At 40.7% G+C, this 23207-nt stretch overlaps 1 protein-coding gene across 7 annotated transcripts in view; it reads right to left on the bottom strand.

The window, feature by feature from the left end:
• Positions 1-23207, bottom strand: part of ccdc88ab (coiled-coil domain containing 88Ab) — a 342694-nt gene that overhangs the window by 122583 nt on the left and 196904 nt on the right. For all 7 annotated transcript variants that reach the window (XM_048601173.1, XM_048601174.1, XM_048601175.1 and 4 more), the window contains 2 exons: positions 18785-18926; positions 8729-8905 (listed from right to left, as the gene is read on the bottom strand). In XM_048601173.1, coding sequence (XP_048457130.1) covers positions 8729-8905; positions 18785-18926 — 319 coding nt within the window. The remainder of the gene's footprint in view (positions 1-8728; positions 8906-18784; positions 18927-23207) is intronic.

Below are 23207 nucleotides of genomic sequence, written 5' to 3'. Positions count from 1 at the left end.
GCACTTCAATTCCTTAAGGTGGACCTTAATCAAAAGCCTTCTCTTAGAACCCTCTGATTTTTCAATTTTTTATAAACATCATTTTTGGTTTGGAACTGTAAACCATCAGCTGACAGCTGAGGGTGACCTTTGGACTGTGAACAACACCTTGTTTAAAACTAAAACAAATGGATATTTGCTTCTGGGGCCAGGCTTGGAAGTTAATTGCAGGTTGATTCTTGAACAAAGAACACTCTAGACATTTTGGTTTAGGACATGCATTATACTCAAACAAATGGAAGATATTGCATGTTATCTGAGGCATTATAAAGGAGGCAACCAGTCTACCAAAAAGAGAAACCAAATTTTGATGGAGGTTTGATTGCTCCCTAGTTATCCTCTCATTATCAACTTATTGAAAGCTCAGAGAACAGAATCTCAGTTATAAGGATTATAACTATCTATGGAGCCGACAGGAAGTAATTTGCATGCACCTGTGTTTTCTGAAACCAAGCAAGATACAATCTCATGTGCCTGTGGTGTTCTGGATCATGGAGTCTGCTTAAGTGAACTGACCAGTTACATCTCATTTATATTTCTTTTGATTTATCCCTTAGCTATGACTGTTTATTTTGTGGCAGTGAGAGCGAGAATCAAAGATTAGGTGTAAATCATAGACATTAATTAGATCACATTGTTGCTTAAATTGGTTTTGATAAAGTCATTTTTGACACAATGATCATGAGCAGCTTGCAGTGCGTTTGTTTTCTAATACAGGCAACTAAATGACAGGTATATTTTATTTAGTAAGAGGTAAAGAGAAGTACTGTAAGGCCTAACCAAATTTATTAATGGTATTACTATTTTAATATATTTTATGTAACTACTTAACCACTGGAGTCTATCTAATTAATCTTACATTTCTTCTTGGCCCCTTTTTGCACTGTAGGGATTCTATAACTCTACAAAGCTGCTGTATTTATTAAATTATTAATTCTTTTGTATCAGCTATAAACTTAGTATCTGCTATGAGGTATTGATTACTCAGGTACTCTGATACTGGTTATTCAAAAAGTCTGATTAGAAACCATTGGGATCAACTTTGAGGATCATTAAATGTTCACATTTTATTGTGTTGCAAATACAGGAATATGGAGGCTATCTTCATATTGAAACACATCTGTAAGCCCAAGTAAATCACATTCACTGGCTCACCCTTATCAACTCTACTATTACATCCTCTCAAAATTCCAAGATGTTTGTCAAGCATGTCCTTTTGTAAATCCATGATGACTCTATCTGACCCTGTCACTGTTTTACAGATGGTCTGTTTTTTGAATTCACTCATGGGATATGGGCAACGTTGGCTCAGCCAGCAATTATTGCCCATTCCTGGTTGCCCTTGAGAAGGTGGTGGAGAGCTGCCTTCTTGGACTGCTGCAGTTCATGTGTTATAGGAAGACCCACAACTCTGTCAGGGAGGGATTTCCCAGATTTCCACACTGAAGGAATGGCAATATATTTACAAGTCAGGACGGCGAGTGGTTTGGAGGGTAACATGCAGGTGGTGGTGTTCTCATGTATCTGCCGTCCTTGTTCTTCGAGATGGAAGCAGTTGTGGGTTTGGAAGGTGCTGTCCGAGGATCTTCAGCAAATTTCCTGTAGGTAGTACAGATTGCTTGTACTGAGCGTCAGTGGTGCAGGTAGTGCATGTTTATGGATGTGGTGCCAATCAAGCAAGCTGCTGTGTTCTGGATGACGTGAAGCTTCTTGAATATTGTTTGAGCTGCACTCATCTAGGCAAGTGGAGACTTTTCCTTCACACTCATGACTTGTGCATTATAGATGGTGCAGAGGATTTGGGGAATTGCTGCTTTACTCCTAACCGCTGACCTGCTTTTGTAGCCACTCTATTTATATGGCGTGTCCAGTTGAGTTTCTGGTCAGTGGAGGATTCAGTGATGGTAACACTATTTAATATCATTGGGCTGTGGTTAGATTATCTCTTATTGGAGATTGTTATTGCCTGGCATTTGTGTGGCACAAATGTTACTTCCATTTTTCAGTCCAAGCATGTATATTATTCAGGTCTTGTTTCATTTGAACATGGACAGCTTAAGCATCTGAGGAGTTGTGAATGGTGGAGACATTGTGCAATCATTGGCCAACATTCCTACTTCTGATCTTGTGGTGGAGGGAATGCTTTTTTTTAAAATATAATATTTTTAGCATTTTCCCCATTATTGACGTCAAACTGGTCTATAATTCTGTTCTCTCCCTACTTCCCTTTCTTAAATAGTGGAGTTACTTTATCAGACTTCCAATCCATTGCAACTGTTCCAGAGCCTATAGAAATTTGAAAGATAATCACCAAATGCATCCACTATTTCCAGGGCCATTTCATTAAATACTCCATATTATAGATCATCAGGCTCCGGTTGTTTTTTTTTTGGCCTTCATCCATCAATTTCCCCTACACCATTTACCCACTATTATGCAATTCGTTCAGTTCCTCCCTCTCACTTAGATGCTGTGCTCCCCAACATTTTATTGATGTTATTTGTGTTCTTTCCTCAAGACAGAAGCAAATTATGCATTTAAATTGTCTGCCATCTCTTTGTTCTCCATTATAACTGCCCATTTCTGACTGTAATGGACCTATGTTTGTCTTCACTAATCTTTTTCACTTCACATTGTACAAGCTTTTGCAATTAGTTTGTATGTCTGCCACGAGCTTACTCGTGTACTCTATTTATACGCTCCCCACCACCCCCCCAACCAATCCCTTTATCCTCCTTTGTTGAAAATCTAAACTGTTCCCAATCTTCAGGTCTATTGCTTTTTTGGCGCCAATTTTTTTTCACCATCTTTGGATGCAATACTAATGCTAATTTCCCTTATTAGCCTTGGTCAGGCCATGTTTCCTGGTTTGTTTTTGTGCCAAGCCAGAAGGAATAATTGTTGCAGTTCCTTCAAACACTCTTTAAATGTTTGCCATTGCCCATCTGCTATCGTCCCTTTTAGCAATGCTCCCCAATTTATCAAACCCAGCTTGCGCCTCATATCTTCATAGTTTCCTTTTACCTATATTCAAAACTCTTGAATATGTAACCGTATGTTACTCTCATCTTAATGAAAAATTCAATCATGTTATGGTCTTTCCCCGGCACAGACAGAATGCCAATTACTCCTTTCTCACTATACATCACCCAAGTCAAGGATGGCTGTTCTCTATTTGGTTCCTCAATATATTCCTCTAGAAAATCATTCCATTCACACTCTAGGAATTCCTCCTCTTCTGTTTTGCTATTAATTTGGTTTGTCTAAGCCACATGCAGATTAAAGTCAACCATAATTATTGTTGTACCCTTCTTGCTTGTGCCACTAATTTCCCGTTTAATGCCTTCTCTAACATTAACAACACAGGTTGGGAGTATATACATTCAGGCTTGGGTTGGTCAGTGGCAATCAACATTCACACCAGGGTTTGACCATCTTGAAGATCTGTTCTGAGAACTGTTCTAAGGAAGGGTCACCAGACCCAAAACATTGAGTCTGATTTCTTCTTCACAGATGCTGCCAGACCTGCTGAGCTTTTCCAGCAATTTCTGTTTTTGTGTCTTTCCTTACAACCCTGTTTGCGCATTGGTACTTGAGCCAGTGCTTATAAGTTATCAGAACTCAAATGATGTATTCTTTTGTGCAGGCACACAAACGGACTGTTGTTCAGTACGGATCTGTTTGGGGGAAACTGGGAGAGAATCTTTCTGTATGGCACACAACACCAATCTAACACCTCACCTACAGCAATGTGCCAGTTGCCTGCATAACCAAACAGCCATGTTAGAAAGTACTTGGGGGCTAGCCCTCAGTCCAGTTAAATAGGGGACAGCGTTGGTCAGGGAATTCTGTACCGTCAGCCCACATTTACAGGCGTGACCACATCTGCCATCCTTACAGGCCAGTACCTGTCAACGGCTTATCTTCAGAGATGGACAATGGTCAGTACTTTACAGGCATCACAAGCAGTCAGGAGAATCACGTATTGCCAATCAGGGAGACGTAAAGACAGTGGTCAGGGGTCTTACCATTCTTGTTTAGAGGCTGTTCATTGAAGTCAGCCAAAGGTCTGGGTGAAATGCAGATGGAAGTTGAAGAAATGGCTTCAGGAGGGTTTCTTCAGTCAACTCAATTGGAGTGGTTGAGCAAAGCTGACACTCAGCTGGACATACTCAAATTCCCTTAAGCTAGAGTCCATGCGCTTTAATCAGTGAAGTGCGTGCATGTGGGATGAGGTTAGAACAGGCTTGGCTGAGGGCAGGCAGCGGAAGGGACACGGACCATAAGACCACATGAAATAGGAACAGGAGCAGGTCATTTGGTCCCTCAAGCCTGCTCCGCTATTCAAAAGAATCATGGCTGATCCAATACACGACCTTTTTTTGACTTTCCTGCCCTCTCCCCCACAACCTTTTAAGAATCTATTTATCTCAGCCACAATTATACACAAGGATGCTGCTCCCATAGCTCTCAGTGACAAGGAGTTCCAAAGATTCTTAACCCTCTAAGAAGAAATTCCTCCTCATCTCAGTCTGAAATTGGCACCACTATGTTCGGAGACTATGCTCCCTGGTCTTAGACTCTCCTATGAGGGGAATCCTCCTCTCAGTATTTACCCTGTCAAGCCTATTAATAATTCTATATGCTTCAATGAGATCATCTCTCATTCTTGTTAACTCCAATGAGTACAGTTGCAACCTTTTCAACCTTCTGATCATAAGACAATCCCTCCATATTGGGGATCATTCTAGTGAACTTTCTTTGAACTTCCTCCAATGAAATAATATCTCTCCTGAAATAAGGGGACCAACCTCAGTACTCAAGATGTGGTCTCAGCAGTACACTGTACAGTTGCAGTAAGACTTCCCCACTCTGATACTCCAAACATCTTGAAATGACGGCCAACTTTCCATTCGATGATAGACCACAAGATACATGAACAGAATTAGGCCTTCTGACCTATCGAGCATGGCTGATCTGTTTCTCAACCTCATTTTCCGGCCTTCTCCCTGAAACTCTTGATCCCACTACTAATCAAGAACTTATCTATCTCTATCTTAAAGACACCAATGACTTGGTCTCCATAGCCTTCTGTGGCAATGAGTTCCACAAATTCACCATCCTCTGGCTGAAGAAATTCCTCCTCATTTCAGTTCTAAAAAGTGTTATCCCTTCATTCTGAGGCTGTGCCCTTGGGTCTTAGTCTCTTTTGCTAATGGAAACACCTTCTCCACATACACTCTATCCAGGCCTCTCAGTATTCTCTATGTTTCAGTGAGATCCCCCTCATATTTCTCGACTCCAGTTATTAACTTTCCTGATTTCCTGCTGCACCTGTGCGCTAGCTTTCTGTGTTTCATCCCCAAGACCCTTTGTATTACAGCTTTACACAGTTTTTCTCCATTTAAATTATACTCTCCTTTTGTGCACCTTTCCAAAATGAATAACTTCACATTTTGCCACATTATACTTCATTTGCCAACTTTCTGCCCAGTTACCGAACCTATCAATATCTCTCTGTAAACAGTTTGTACCCCTCTTGCACCTTGCCTTTCCACCTATTTATGTGTTGTCTGCAAATTTAGCTGCTGTGCATCCTTTCCTTCTTCCAGGTCAATAGTATGTTGTAAATAGTTGTAGTCTCAGCCCTGATTCCTGTGGAACTTCAATGTTTACAGATCGCTAACCTATCTATGCCAATATGCCACCCATGACACCATCTTATGACTTATAGCTCTTGTCTTATGAATTAACTTTTTGTGAGGTACCTTGTTGCATGGCTTCTTGAGGTCCAAATACAACACATTTATTGTTCCTCAGTATCTACTCTGACTGAATCTTCCTCAAAAACCTTGAATAAAATTAGTCAGACACTATTTTCCTTTCATGAAGCCATGCTGACTCTGGTTGATTAGATTACAATTTTCCAAATGTGATGGTGGTGGTAAGGGGCAATTTGTCAAGATATAAGGGAGGCAGCAGGCAGAACAGCATTAGAGGGTATGGTAAGCTATAGTTCAGGGTATTATTTGCAGTTACCACCGTTTGTTCCTCCACACGGGGAGCGTTAGAAGACCACAGAGGCCATCAGCAAGGCATATTGTCAGGGTTCAGGGAGCAAGGTGGAAAGTTGGAGGCAAAGTTCGACGTGGCGAGCCTTCACCCTGGGGTTGAGAAATCAGGGTACTGCAATGTCAAATGGGACAGGAAAGCTCTAGGTGGTATCCGTCAATCAGGCAGAGCAGGCTCTGATGGAATCCACCAGGAGCTGCTAAATGACAAAGTAATATGGTCTTATATAATTAAGGGTATGTTATCCTCACAAGATGCTTTCCCTAATTTACCCTTCTTCCTGATTTCTTACACTATTCCCTTCTGTGAATCCACGATTTCCAGTTGTGACTGGACAATAAAAGTAGAATCCAAATAGATATTTTCTAATCAGCCTGTTCATAGATGTTTTTACACGTCTTTGGAACAATTGGAACTTGAATCCAAGCCTCAGAGGTAGGAAGACAACCACTGTGCCACAAGAGCCCCCGTGGATCCAAATAAGCTATTACGAATGCTGTTCTTGGCTAGTTGTCAAGCACATACCACACCTATGTTGCTTACCCATTATTGAGAGCACTTGGCCATTAACTACTGCTCTCCTCTTGCAATGTAAACAACGTGAGGTTTGTCACACTATTGCATGATACCATGTATTTATACTTCACCATTTCACTTGATTTAATTTTCCAAATTTATTCCAAGTTATCTTTAAAAGCTAAAAGTTTTCCTAAAAGGAATAAAATTTGTGCGATTATTCTTTTAGTGAAAGTTTGGAAGGTTATCAGGTCCAGAGATATAGTTTCTTTTTAATTGAGGTTTTCCGCTCATGGAACTTTAGAAGGCAAGTTAACTGATAATTTAAAATGGTTTCCCACCTCTGCCACACCACTGAAAATGCTGTTATATAAAAATTACAGATTACGTCAATTTTAACAATCTGATTGCAGCCTTTGATGGAGTTGGCTACACAATTCTCCTCCAATGCTTTTCATGCTATCCAGTCAATCTGGACTGGTTTTGCCTGGTTCAATTTTAATTGTGCAGTCACAACCAGAAATCTTCCTGTAGTATTCACTTCATGCCAGCAATGTTACTTCCCGAATCCCACAATGATCTATTATTGGCCCTCTTCTGATGGCCATCTAAACACAACGTCATCTGAAACATGATGCTAGGTTCCACGTGTGTATCACTTCATCACCATCTCTAGACCCATCAACTTTGTTCAATGTCAGCCTTTTTGTCTGACATCCAGTTCTACATGAAAAATAAATGGTTTTCTAATTTAATATTTAGAAGACATCATTTTTACCCCAGTATTCCTTAACCGCTGATTCTGCTCCCAGGACTGCTCACAGCCAGAGTTTACTTGCAATCTGTAACTTATGTAATGCTGATTGTAGCTTTGGATCACATCCTGTGAATTATTAACAAATACTTATACTTCTGTTAAGTTCAGCTGGTAAAACTCCACTTAACTCCAACTTACACGTTTCTATTTCTGCAAACTCCTCTAGTTTTACAACCCCCAGAATACTGTATTCTTCCAATTCTGGTATATTCTGCTTCTCGACATCTTTTGCCTCATCATCAATGTCATAGTTTCACCAATTTAGGTTCCAAAAAAATGTCACTCTCATTGTAATCTTCCTTCCCTCGGTCTTCCTGTCAGAACTCCTTAAACTTTGTGTCTTTGACCAAGCTTCTGGTCATTTGGTTTTTTGTTTTCTATATCTTGTCTACATCTATTCCAGTGCAGTACCATAGAAAGTTTTATAGAATCACAGCATTGTTATGGTGCAAGAAGCCATTCTGCCCATCAAGCACACAGGAGCTCTTCAAATGACCATCATTACCTAGTGCCAATCTCTAATTTCCACATATTCCTTCAAACTATTCTATCCAAATAATCACCAATTCCCTCGAGTGCTTCAACTGAACCTGTCTACACCACAATACCAAGCAGTGCACTCCTTATCATAATTACTCGTTGAATGAAAAAGTTATTTCTCATATCACCTTCTTCAGAGTCATACAGCACAGAAACAGACCATTCAGTCTAACTTGGACATCTGACTAGTCCCATTTGGCCCACATCCCTCTAAACCCTTACTATTCATATACCTACCTAGATGTCTTTTAAATATTGGAATTGTACCCACCTCCACCACTTCCTCTAGCAACTCGTTCCATAAACACTCCACCCTCTGCATGAAAAAGTTACCCCTCAGGACCTTTGTAAATCTTTCACCTCTCACCTTAAACCTATGCCATCTAGTTTTGGACTTGCCCCATCCTAGGAAAAAGACCTTGGCTATTCACCATCTCCTTTTGCATATCAAGTTAAGGGTGCTATAAAAATACAAATTATGCTTAATGTCAGCAGTCTCTTTATAATAAAACATCACACGACAGAAACATATTCTAAATAAACCACTGAGAATATTTGTACTTCAATTGAAATTGTACTTCAGTGGGGCCAACTTTCTGTAGAGAATATACAGAAGTGTAACTTCAGTTGAACGGAAACATATTTACATTAGAACAATTTAATAGAATATGCAACTTTTAAATTACCACAGATTTCAGCTACTTGTTAATATAATTTTATATAGAAGAAATGAAACAAGCTTACATTCCTTTCGACCTCAATTAGTCTATCTTTAACCTTCAACAGTTCGCGAGTTACTTCTTGGTTCTCTCGCTCCCATTTTCTTGTAGTCTGGTTTTCTTCACCAGGTCTACCTTGCAAACACTGCACATTTTTTTCCTCTTCTTGTCTCTGCTTGAGAGCTTCGTAGTTTTTTTTCACCTGCAACCATGGAGGTTATGAATATGCTGTTGAGTTATAAAGTAATACCTTACATAGTTTTAATGTTCCAAGTCAACAATTCTTTAAGTAAGATATTTATCATTTATCCTGCTTTGTGGAATATAAAGTTTTGCTCCCAAGTTTGCATGAAAAACTCCATATTTTCCTGTTGATTTCTTATGGCAAATTAAGTATGTCAAAGGTCACTCAGTGCAAGCAATACACACTGTACTATATCAGATTTTAATTAGGAAGACAGGTAATTTTCGGATTGCTTTCTGAGGGACTATATTCTATACACTGCAGATATTGTCAGTCTTTTTGGTCTAGATATGGATTGATAGGTAGTGTATTGACAGATGTTATGTAATCACTCCCCTGAGAACTTAAACTTATCAAAGGCTGTTTTTGGTTGCATACCAGGGCATTTATTACTTCCAACAAGTTTGTTAATGCTTCCCTTTACAACAATATCGAGCTATCATAATGATGAGCAAATAGCTGAAGCTGCAACAAAAATAAATACTCTTAATCTACTTTTAGCTTTTTAATTTTAAGAAAATAGTTCCTGGGTGTTCTGATGGTGAGGCGTCACTGCAATTTTGTCTTTCAAATATTCAAATGCTGAATCCCAGTTTGTTGGTAATAGGTAGGCAAAAAAGTTGATTAACTTTTATTATGGACAGTTTTCCTCTTTTTGTAAAGAAACAATAAAAAAAAGTTCAACACAACTTTGGCAAATAGATGTTTGCAAATTGGGTAGTACCAAGTGTCTAATTCTGTACTGGAGCATAATTTATCAATAAAACAGACCATTCTATTTATGTAGATGCCTCTTCTTGAGCCAAAACTAGTGAGAGGTCTCAAAATTTCTAACTTGCATGCCTTGACCAAACATCATTGAATTATCTTCATGCAGTGATAGATCAAGTTTTCTGCAACATTGTGTTCAAAAACAAAATCTGAAGGCCTTGGAGATCCATCAGCAATTTTTGCAGTACTTTAGTATATTCTAGAGTTTGAAAGTTAAACAAATGAGGAAAGTTTGTGCTCTCAAGCATCATGTTGAGGGTTTTCATGGCACAAAGACTTCTGAAAGTTCTACTTTTCTGGGCAGGGAAATCTAAAGAACTAGGCTATCCATTGACAACTCTACCAGCAAGTTGAACTGGGTATCAGCCTCTGGCAAAAATTTCGGTGTCAAGCCTGCCCTGGAGCCATATATTGTTTGGAGAAGCATGAATTAACTCAGGGTGAGTGTCAGTTCCCAGCTCAGGGAGAAATTACCACTTTTGAGAGCTACAGCTCTCTGTCCCAACAGCATCATCAGGAACAATGGTCACTGCTGTGACTGCATCCAGTCCCCGACATACATTTTTACTTGGACCAGATGAGAAGTACACTGGGGGGCAGCTTTTGATGAGACCAGTTCAGAAGGCTGTGGTGAGCGAGAGAGAGATGCGAGGGTAAGGGGACAGGTGGGGCTGGAAGGGGAGGCGAGAGATGGGTGGCAAGGTTATTTGAAATTGGAGAACCCAATGTTGAGTCCTCCAGGTTGTAGGGTGCCCAGGCTGAAGATAAGGTGTGTTTTCAAATTTGCGTTCTGAGTCACTGCGACACTGGAGGAGGCAGAGGACGGACATGTCAGAGGGAGAATTGAAATGGGCAGTGACCAGGAGGTTAGGTTGGCCGTTGCGGACCAGGCAGAGGTGCTTGGCGAAATGCTCACCTAGTCTAGGTTTGCTCGCATTGACGTAGAGAAGACCACATCAGGAGAACTGGCCCACAATAGACTAGGTTGGAGGAGATGCAGGTGAAGCTCTATCTCACTTAGAAGGGCTGGTTAAGGCCTTGAATGGAGGTAAAGGAAGTGGTGTGCCGGCAAGAGTTACATCTTTTATAGTTACAGGGGAAGATACCAGGTGGGTTGGAGTGGTTGATGGGGAGTGTGGCGCGAACTAAGGAGCGGTGAAGGGAATGGTCCTTGTGGAAGGAAGAGAGAGGTGGGGAGTGGAAGATGTTCTGGGCGGTGGGTCTAATTGGAGTTGGCGGAAGTGTTTGAGGATGTTACGTTGGATGTGGAGGCTGGTGGGGTGGAAAGTGAGGACAAAGGGGGTGCTATCTTTAGCGTGTTTGGAGGAAGGGTGGTTGTTAAGAGCTGTGGAGCGGGGAATGGAGGAGGCGCAGTGGAGGGCTGTCTGGATGACAGAGGGGGGGGAAAAAAAGCTTTGTTTGAAAAAGCCGGGCATCCAGGATGCTTGGGAGTGGAACATCTCCTCATCAGAGCAGATGTGACATAGACGGAGGAATTGGGAAAATGGGATGCAGTTTTTGCAGGATACAGGGTGGGAGGAGGTGTAGTCACCTGCAGCTCCTCCAACCTAGTCTATTGTATCCAGTGCTCCCGATGTGGTCATCTCTATGTCGGTGAGATCAAACATAGACTAGGTGACCATTTCGCCGAGCACCTCCACCTGGGCCGCAACGGCCAACCGAACCTCCCAGTCACCACCCATTTCATCTCCCTACCCCATTCCCTTTCTGACATGTCCATCCTCGGCCTCCTCCAGTGTTTCAGCGACTCAAAATGCAAATTTAAAAGAAGACCTTATCTTCTGCCTGGGCACCCTACAGCCCAGAGGACTCAACACTGAATTCTCCAATTTCAAATAACCTTGCCACCGAGCCCCCACCTTTCCTTCCATCTTCTGACCCTCCCTTCCAGCCACCAATCGGATTCATCCCTCCCATCGACCAACCACATCATACCTACCACAAGTGTCCACCTATCACTGCCATTCTGCCTCCACCCCTTCCCCCCCAACCCTCTTTATCTGCTGCTCCTCCTACCCCCACATCCAGTCCTGAAGAAGGGTAATACCAAAACATTGACTGCTCCTTTCCTCCAAATGTTGCCAGGCCTGCTGTGTTCTTCCAGCCTCCTGTTTGTCTACCTTGGATTCCAGCATCTGCAGTTTCTTTGCCTCTACCTTTACGACCATGATGTCATAAGTAATTGGCCATGGTAACTGGATGAAAAGGGTTCAGACAGGTGAGATGCAGCATAGGTTGCCAGTGTATAAAATGAGGTGCATCAACAGGTGGTAGTAGAAAGAGAAAGGGAGACCAGTGGAATGAGCCATCATCTTCTTGGAACAAGATCAAGAGTCTGATGGAAGAACAAAAGACTGTTACCACCAAAGACTGTGAAACATCAAGGATGAACATTCCAACGTTCCAAACTGCAGGGTTCAATTATGTTTTTCTCCATTCTACAGAATGGGCTTAGAATTGGTATTGCATTCTTGTCTGTCATGAATCATATTTCCTTTTATGCCTAATTAACCCATGCATCATACCTAAACTGCTACTTCTGAACAAACTCCCTGACAATTGCTTATAAAATGATTGACTACTTATGTTGGGTAACTGTGACCACAAACACCAAAATTTAACAAGGACCCATAGATGCAGATAAATGCACTTCCCTACATCCACCTCCCCCATCCACCACTGACATATAACCCAAACCTCATGTCTCATATCCCAGTCAGCTCCCCTACTCTCGGCATACATTTTCAATTGCACGTCAGTGGTATTTGTAATGCATCTGCCCAGTAGTATATTTGGTACCAAATATCAACTTGGTATCGGATGTCCACATGACATTTTGCAGGAGAAACAGTGCAAAAAGGACACCAGAGTCAGATGTCCAAAGACTTTCGAGCTTACAAACGAGGACCATGATATTTTGGAGAAATGTGGCATATCAGCCTTCCTGAGCACTGTAGATGGCAAGACATGTACTGCTGCAGGGAGACCAATTTAAACTCTCAGTTACTTAACTCCTAAAAGACTATGCCATCTTGAAATAACGGCAGAAATTGATGGAAACACTCCATGAGTCCGACTGTGTTTGTGGAGAAAGAAACAGACTTGATGTTTTAGATCCTGCAATCTTTCGTCAGAAACCGGTATTTTGACAGAGATTAGCACAGAATGCCTTAATTATGTGCAATGAGAATCGTATATTTTCATGGCTACATCAAATCCTTGTCTTTAACTTCTCCAATCATTGCACGAAGAATAGCAGTCTCTGTCCTTCTGAAGATGACAATTCCTCAAAGGAACTGATTCCTTCTGGAGTGCACCATCAAAGGTCAGATACAAACCTAGAATTAGTGCATAAATGAGCACTTTGGTGGGTTCTGTATTATAATTAGGTGGGATCTAACAAGGTACTTCCCAAGGCCAAAGACAGTAAGACAAAAATTCTGGCAGAACTTACTCTTCTCCAAACTGTGTTCATCTGGATAAAGAGCAGCTGCAAATGTGAGAGAAACTGGCAGCTTTTCAGGCACATTTCCCACCATTACAGATGACAGAGCAATCCAGCTGAAATGTTTGTCATTTATATTACAGGTCATTTTCTGGATGTCTTCCACTGAGAGAACAGTTTCTTCCATGGAATGTTAATCACAGCATCGCAATCATCCTTCTATACACTGATGGCTGACCAAGTATCATACATCAGCTCCAAGTGTTCTCTACTAGTGGAGCAGGAGTTTCTAATTTTTTTTCATTTGTACATTCATGGAGAATGGACATTGCTGGCAAAGATAGTACTTCATGCCTATCCTTAATTGTCCTTGAGAAGGGCTGTTGTTACGTTCTTGAACCACTCTATGTGGCGAAGATTCAGGATTTTGACCCAAAAACACAAGACATCAGTAAGATGCCCCAGTTCAAATTCCAGAGATGAATATATTATCTTAACGGAAGACATTCTCACCGCAAGGTGGTGTCACTCGTATTCACCTGCTAGCCATAACCTTCTTGGTGGCTGAGATCGTAGGTTTGAAAATAAAAGCATGAACACGAGTAGGTCATTCAGTTCTTTGAACCCGCTCAGCCATTCAATGTGATCATGTCTGATTTTCTATGTCAATTTGATCTTCAAGGAGTATGCATATATCCCTCAATTCCTGAAGTATCTCATGACTTACTAAGTTATGTCTCAAATAACGATACATCCAAATTTCTGTGAACTTCCAAAGTTTTTGAGAACTTCACAAGTTTGAATGAAAGAATTTCTATTCCACTCCAAATGGCTGATCTGATATTTTGATGCCCAGTTCAGGACCCCAAGTAAAAAAAACATCTTACCAGCATTTACCTTGTCAACTCCCTTAAGAATTTTACGTGTAACTGAGAGATCCTCTAAAGCTTTCATGAGCATTGGCTCAGATTACTTAAACCTAATACTAATTTCTTTACTTTCATTATTCTCATGAGAAGCCTTGGTAATCAATCATACTCATTCAAAAATACTTGTTGAATTTACTGGTTGGAAACAACCAATTAAAATTTTAGACTGAAGAAACATTCCAATCAATCACTCAAAATCATTCAAAACAAATGAACAGCTGGACCACCTACATTTCAAAGCCATTATAATGGAGGCATAGCTGCAAATCTCACAAGGAACAACTACCTTGAATATGAATGGGGAACCACCTCCTACCCCAGCAAATCATCCTGACAATCACTGTATTTCTTAAAAGTGGGCCAGATAACTCAGTAAAAATAATTTATTTGAACACGTGCACTTCCTCCATACCATGGAAACAACTACCCTACACTTGTACTTTACTGAGATATTGAGCAAAAGGATCAGGTTGCACATGTAAGTGCTATACATGAGTGGTTAAATAAATATAATATCTACCAAAGTAATGTTGTACTTCTCTTGTAGCACCTCAATCTATCCTTTAATTATCTAATTTGATGGTGCTCATGCTTTTAAATATGTATACAATGGTTTTCATTGTATCTGTTTGACAGGAGCAGGTTCTTGTAGCTTCTTTAAGGACCCCTGCTTAGGGCACTATAGAGCCAGAACAAAGCTCTCACCAGCTTTGACCCAAAATTTAGGCTGATGTCCTTAAGCTCTTCGACAACTAACATGTGATGAAATGGCTCACTTGTATCGATATTGAAACTTAAAAGTACAGATGGTACATGCCATGTTGTTTATTCTTTATTCCCACTTTCTGTATACATGATTTCAACAACATTGTTTCTGCTAAAACTCAGACAGTATTTGATAAAACATGGAGTCATAGTGTCATATAGCATGGAAACCAGTCCATGCTGAACATAATCCCAAACTAAACCTTCACCTGGCCCATTTCCCTCCAAACCTTTCCTATTCACGTACTAATCCAAATGTCTTTTGAACGTTGTAATTGTACCAACATCCACCACTTCTTCAGGAAGTTCATTCCGCATGCGAACCACCTTCTGTGTAAAAAAAATTGCCCTTCATGTCTTTTTAAAATCTCTCTTCTCTCACCTTAAAAATGTGACCCCGAGTCTTGTGACCCCTATCCTAGGGAAAAGGCAACGACCATTAACTCTACCTATACCTCTCATTATTTTATAAATTTCAACATGGTCACCTCTCAACCTCCTACTCTCCAGTGAAGAAAGTCACAGCCTATCCAGCCTTTCTTTATAACTCAAACCTTCCACACCCAGGAACATCCTGGTGAATCTCTTCTGAGCCTCTCTGGCTTAATAATATTCTTCCCGTAACGGGGCAACTAGAACTGGACACAGTACTCCAGAATACGCCTCACCAATATCTTGTACAATCTCAACATGACTTCCCAACTCCTATACTCAAAGGACTGAGCAATGAATGCAAGTGTTCTAAACGCCATTTTAACCACCTGTCTATACGGAACGCAAACTTAAAAGAATTATATACCTCAAACTCTGAGTCTCTGTTCTACAACACTATCCAAGGCCCTACCATTAACTGTATAAGCCCTATCCTTGTTTGATGTACCAAAATGCAAAACCTTGCATTTATGCGGATTGAATTCCATCTGCTATTTTTCAGGCCAGTGGCCCATTTGATCAAGATCCCTCTGTAGTTTTAGAAAAGCTTCTTCGCTGTCTACTATGCCACCAATTTAGATGCCTTTCAAATGTTGTAATTGTACCTGCCTCCACCACTTCCTCTGGCAGCTTGTTCCATACACGCACTACCTTCTGAAAAAGTTACCCATTGGGTCCTTTTTAAATCTTTCCCCTCTCAACTTAAACCAACACCCTCTAGCTTTGGACTCCCCCACACAAGGAAAAAGACCTTAAGCTATTCACCCTATCCATGCCCCTCATGATATTATAAACTTCTATAAAGGTCACCCCTCAGCCGCAGACACTCCAGGGGGAGAACAAAAAAAAAAAAAAAAAAAAAAAAAAAAAAGAGGAGGTAGTCAGCCTCCAGTCCTGGCAACTTCCTTGTAAATCTTTTCTGCACATTCTCAAATTTAACAACATCCTTTCTATAGAATGGCTGTCCAGAATTGTATGTAGTACTGTGAAAGTGGGCTCACCAGTATCCTGTACAGCCACAACATGATGCCCCATCTCCTATACTTAACGCACTGACCAACGTAGGCATGTGTGCCAAATGCCTTCTTCCTCACGAAGGGTTTCGGCCCGAAACGCTGACTTCCCTGCTTCTCAGATGCTGTCTGACCTGCTGTGCTTTCCAGCTGCACATTTATTGGCTCTGCCTTCTTCACCATCCTGTCTACCTGCAACTCCACTTCCAAGGAACTTTGCACCTGCACCCCGAGGTCTCTTTGGTTGGCAACACCCTCCAGGGCCTACCATTAACAGTATAGGTCCTGCCTAGGAATTGCCTTACCAAAATGCAACATGTCACATGTATCTAAATTGAAGTCCATCTGCCACTCCTCAGCCCATTGGCTCATTTGATCAAGGTCCCGTTGTACATCTTCACTGTCTACTGCACCACCTATTTTGGTGTCATCTGCAAACTTACTAACCACACTTCCTATATTCACATCCAAATCATTTATACAAATGACGAAAAGTAGCCAATCCAGCACCAACCCTTGTAGCACTTCACTAGTCATAGGCCTCTAATCCAAAAAGCAACTCTCTACCACCACCCTCTGTCTCCTATCTTCTAGCCAATTTTGTATTTAGTTGGTTAGCTTCCCCCTCCAAATCCCACGTGATCTAACATTACTAACCAGACTACCATGTGGAACCTTGTCAAAAGCTTTAATGAAGTCCATATAGACAAAGTGTGCCACTCTGCCTTCAACATTTTTTGTCACCTTTTCAAAGGAGTTAGTGAGACATGATTTCCCATGCCCAAAGCCATGTTGACTATCCCTGACCAGTCCTTTCTTTTCCTTTCCAAATATAAATCCTGTCCCTCAAAATCCCCTCCAACAATTTACCCACCACTAAAGTATGGCTCACCGGTCTATAGTTCCCTGCCTTTTCCTTATAGCCTTTCTTAAATATTGACATCATAGTAGCCAACCTCCAGGCATCAGGCACCTGACCCATGACTGTTAATGATACAAATATCTCAGCAAGGGGCCCATCAATCTCTTCCCTAGCTTTCCACAAAGTCTTGGAAAACACTTGATCAGGTCCAGGGATTTATCTACCGTTGTGTGTTTTAAGATCTCCAGCACTCTTCTGTAACGTCACTATTTACTTCCCCAAGTTCCCTAGCTTGTATGTCCTTCTCCACAGTAAATACTGACATGAAATATTCGTTTAGTGTCTCACCCATCTCCTGTGGTTCCACACATAAATGGCCATACTGATCTTTAAGGGGCCCTATTCCCTCCCAGTTACTCTTCTGCCCTTAATGTACTTGTAGAAGTTCTTTGCTTTCCCCTTAACTATTTGCTATAGCTATCTCATTATCCCCTTTTTGCCCTCCTGATTTCCCTCTTAAGTATAATCCTACTGCCCTAAACTCCTCTAGGGATTCACTTGATCCCAGCTGTCTATACCTGCCATATGCCTCCTTTTTCTTGACCAGAGCCTTAATTCCCCTACTCATTCAGCATTCCCTTCACACACCAGCTTTGCCCTTCATATTAACTGGAACAAACTGTCTCTATAGTCTTGTTATCTCATTTTAAAGGCCTCCCAGTTTCCAATCATCCCTTCACCTGTGAATAGCCACCCCCAATCAACATTTGAAAGTTCTTGCCTAACACCGCCAAAATTGGCCTTACTCTGATTTAGAACTTTAACTGTTTGATCAGTTCTATCCGTTGCAATAAAAATTTTAAAACTAACAGAATTATGATCACTGACCCAAAGTGCACCCCACTGACATCATAGTCACTTCCCTGTCTTATTTAATCACAGCTTGTGTTATTTAGAAGTTCTATTAGGTAGCATTCAAAACTTGCACAGAATCCAAATGTAATCTATAGTATTCAAAAAACAAAGAGCTGTGATTGCTGGAAATCTGAAAAAACAACAGAAATAGCTGGAGAAACTAGCAGGTCTGTCAGCATGAATGGAGAGAAAGCAGAGACAACGTTTCAAGTCCAGTGACACTTATTCAGAACCCTGAAATATTGACTCTGCTTTCTCTCCATAGATGCTTCCAGGATTGCTGAGCTTCTCCAGCCACTTCTGTTTTTGTAACTTATTATTTCTTAGGATATAGGTATCATGAACAAGGTGCACATTTATTACTACCTCTATCAGCTCTAAAGAAGATGGTGGTGAAGGTACTTCCAAACAGCTGCCTGTTAGGAAGTTCAAAGATTTTGACCCAGAAACAAGGAAGGGAACAGTAGTCCAAGTCAGGATGGTGTACTCGGAAGGGGAATTGGGATATGACAGTGTTCCTTTTCCATAAGGGTACACTTAATGCACATTTGTGAAACACGTATCTAGGGTTATTTTGTGATTAAGAATCTTAAAACAACTCTAAGTTTTGTGAACTTAGATTCTCAAACTGCAGTTACTAGAACAGCAGATAATGGAAATGCTGCTTGTAACTTGAGAACTTACCGTCTTTAATTCCTGCCGTAGTTGCTGGTTCAAATTTGTTGATTCTTCTAATCGTGCTTCAAGACTGGCAATTTTCTCTTCTTTTATTTCAAGAGACTTTTTTAGAGTGCTTTCTAACTTGGACTCCAAAAGTTTATACCTGCTGAACATTGGACATTGACAAGGAAAATGAATTAATTAGAGATTTTCTCAGCTATGCTTTAAAACAATTTGCTGATAATCTGATACAAAAATACAATAAGTGCAGAACACAGATGGTACCAAATTAAGTTCTTGGAACATAGTTTTATTTCCAAAACTGGGGTGGGGATATTCATTGCATAGATCTTTACAGGTGACAGGACATTTGAGAAATCAGTCAGTGAAGCATATGAGATGTGAGATTTTAAAATAGGGGTACAAGTACAAGAAACAGGGAAGTTAAAGGAACTCAAAAAACTCTAGTTAGGCTACAACTAGAGTAATATACATCCATGTTTAACACTGTTTGCTTCAATATTGCTAAGTTGACAGGGCGTGTACTCTAACTGAGCATCACAAGATTAGTTTTAATGTTATTTCCCACATGATCAGATTAGTGTTATTTTGAATGGTTCCTGCTGCCCTCTAACCCACTGATTTTTGCCCCCAACCCTCCAAGTGCAACCTCTCTCTATGCCAAACTCTCTTTTTCCACGACCTACCTACCTGCAGACTCTCCCTCTGCCTGATCAGCGTAGAAGACAGCCTCTTCCCCTCTTCAACCTTCCCAGTTCAAGATCCTGGTCGGATGCCAGAGCTCGAGGGTTGGGCAAGTGCAAACCCCAATGATGCAGAAGTGCTGAACTGCAGTTGTTATAATCTATGTGTTTTCATTTAAAATGTGACTTTGAAGCTGCTACTTCTGCCTCTTTCCAGCACCACACAGCAAAGATTCAGGAGTGTGATGCAGAAAGTTTAAAAAAAAAATGTGGGTTATAACAGCCACAGATTGGTGCTCTGGCGCCGTCTGGATTAGCACCTTCACAACTGCAGAGCTGTAGCATCACATTGGGATGTTGAATGGGAATACAAGTTCAGGAAACAGAACAGTGAAAGAATGTGTCAGGGTGAGAGACAGGGGCTGCAAGCCAGAGCGGTTCAGGAAGGGGGTGAGGCCGGATGGCAGAGTGCTTAGAAAGAGTACAGGATGACAATGGTGTGTTTGACAGGGGAGAGATTGCAAATTGGAAGATTGGAGAGGGGGAAAGAGTCTGCAAATTTGAGACCTGGGGTGAGGAGTGACTGGAAGATAGAGGGTCAGGAAGAAGAAGATCTGTAGAGACGAGGGGGACAGGGAGCAGTTGTTTCAGAAGCAAATTTGGGCAGCAATGAGCAGGACTTACAGTTAATAGAAAGTTACATTTTTTTCTGATGCTGAAGAAAATTGCTAAACTCCTATGTTGCTAAATGCAATGTAACGTATTTTGAATTACGCAGTACAATTTGTTTTCTTATTTGGAAGACCATACAAAATCTAACTATACTTTTTGCATTGGTTTTAATAAGAAAATTAAATTCACTTGAAGTCATTTATTTTCAACTTCAACTTTAAGTGAGGACTCGGTGTATTGCATCCAGTGCTGGTTACCACACTTTAGGAAGGTTGTGAAAGTCAAAGGTACAGAGGAGATTTACCAGAGAAGCTATAGAGATGGGGGGCTAAGCAAGCAGATGTAGTTGAGGTAACTGCACAGCATCTGAGTTAGAAGAACAGTTTAAACCAAGTGGAACACAGCTTGAGCTGGCTAAACTACAGATGAAGCAGCTTGAAAAAGGAAAAAGAAAGAAATGAGAAAACTTGAAAGCAAATTGAGGAGGTTTGAATATGAACCCCAGCGAAAGTAATTGCCGTGGGAAGGAAAAGAAAGGAAAGAAAATGAGAACTTCAATAAGAGGAAGGAGTTAAAAAGCATTACAGGCTAATGAAAAGCTTAGACTACATAAGTTTAAGGAAAACTGTTCCAGTCAATGGAAATGATAGTATAGCGAATGAAGGTACTGTTAGGAAACCAGTATATTTACATTGCTATAAGGCAGAAATTGTAAAAGCAAATTGTTGGAAGTGTAACGGGAAATGAATGGGAATAATATGCTTCAGGAGTATTCAAAAAATTAAGTATCGGTAAAATAAATGGATTTTAGTGACAAATGATGCATGTGAAGCATATTCCCTCAGAATCTGTTAGAATGGGAATGCTGTTCAGAATAGACAAGAAAATTCTTCCTTGAATAATGTCACAGTAAGCCAGGTTACCTCTTAGGAGGTTCTGCTTCCAAGGGAGAAGTGTTACGTTACTCCAACAATCCATGTTAAAAAAAATTCACAGGTTGAAAGCTACTGGACAAATTGGTCATTGTTGGTAGTTGATGGTATGATTTGTGTTCCAGATGGGTTGATGGAAGAAAAATAACCTGTGAATTTTGTACAAAGTTAACTTATGAAGTGACTAACTGTGGGAATTGTCCCTAGTTTTCCTTTAAAGGTGTGGATTTAATACAAAGTAATGATCTGGCAAGTATAAAATTCTCAGCATCTCCAAGAATGTTAGTTATGAAAACTAAGATTTTGCAGGAGTAACATTCTAGAATGTTTATCAATTGTGCAGTAGCTACAGCCCAAGCTCAAGAGGTTAGACAGAATTAAACTGATTAACAGCTTGTCCAGAATAAAAAAAAACTAATACCATAAATGCAAAAATATCAAAGGCAGAATCAGGAACTAGGATCTGCTAAAGAAAAACAGGCACGAAAGGCAAGTTTGCTAATGAGAAACATAACTGGTGACAATACTTGAGTGTCAGTCACAGAAGTAAAACACTTAAATGATGGAATGATAAACTTATGGAAGCAAATTCAACCTGATAGATTCTCAATTAAAACCTGTTGAACATCAAGTATATTTGAAATATCATGAAAAACAGTTCAAACAGGAGAAGGAATTGCCAATGAATCAGAGTGGCTAGCTGAATTCAGAATTAAAATCCCAGACAGATTAATGATGGAACTTTGTCTTGAAAACAGCAACAGAAGTTTGAACACTGGTGCAACAAGTTACTTTTTTCAATCACAGGAAATAGGTAATGCTGCTAAGCTAGCATTTATTGCCCATTTCTAATTACCTTAGGAAAGATAGCGGTGAGCTGCATTCTTGAACCATTTTAATCTATGTGGTGAAGGTACACCCACAGTGTTGCTAGACAGCAAGTTCCAGGATTTTAATCCAGCGACCTAATTAGAAGTCAGGATGGTGTGTGGCTTGTATGGGAATTTGCAGGTGATAACGTGCCAATGTCTTTCTACGGTGCCTTCTAAGGAGTCCTGAAGGACTTATGCAGTGCATCTTGTCGATCTACTGACAGGCATTGGTGGAGGAAGTGAATGTTGAAGATGTTGAATGGGATGCAAATTAAGCAGGTGGCTCTGTCCTTGATGATTTTGAGCTTCTTGAGTGTTGTTGGAGTTGTGCTCATCTGGGAAAATGGAGAGTATTCCATCACATTCCTAAATTGTGTTCTGTCGATAGTGGGTAGGCTTGAAGAAATCAGGACATGGTTACTCGCCAACTTACTTCAGCAGCCACAGTATTTAAAGGCTCATCCTGTTCAGTTTCTGGTCAATGGTAGCACCCAAAATATTGACAGCGACAGATTCAGCTATGATAATGCCACTGAATGTCAAGAGTGATGGTCGGATTCCCTTTTGTTGGAGATGGTAATTGCCTGGCACTTGTGTCACATGAATGTCACTTGCCTCTTAGCCTAAATCTGAATGTTGTCAAGATCTTATTGCATTGGAAATGGACAGCTTCAGTATCTAAGGAGTAGTGAATGCTGCTGAACATTGTGCATTTATCAGTGGACATCTACACTTCTGACCTTATGATGGAGAAAAGATTATTGAAGAAGCTGAAGATGAGGTTGTAGACTTGCTCGCCGAGCCAGTGTGTTTGGTTGCAGACGTTTCATCACCCTGCAAGGTAACATCATCAGTGCGCTTCTGGTGAAGCGTTGGTGAAGTGACAGAGTTCCGACAGAACTCCATCAACAAGCACATTGAACTGGAGCTGATATACAAACCAGTGAAAAACAACCAGAAGTAATGCCAACCACCCCATCAAATCGAAGCATATAAATAACAAGCAGGGCAGAACACTAACGCTTCATCAAATTTTGGTACAAGCCCCTAGGGAGGATTTTGCAGACTCAAAAAGGACTGTGCACTATTGTCATTTCCAGTGCCTCGGTTGATGCGGAGTGATCCATTCAGGTTCATTCCTTTTATTTAGATACAACTTGCTAAGCCATTTCAGAGGGCACTTAAAAGTCAACCACATTGTTGTAAATCTGGACCCGAAATGTAGGCCAGAGTGAGTAAGTGAAGACAGCAGATTTTCCTCCCCTAA

The sequence above is a fragment of the Rhincodon typus genome, chromosome 9, assembly GCF_021869965.1.
Source record: "Rhincodon typus isolate 14 chromosome 9, sRhiTyp1.1, whole genome shotgun sequence".
NCBI lineage: Eukaryota > Metazoa > Chordata > Chondrichthyes > Orectolobiformes > Rhincodontidae > Rhincodon > Rhincodon typus.
Note: the sequence above shows the minus strand (reverse complement) of the source record. Positions and strands in the feature narration are given on the sequence as shown.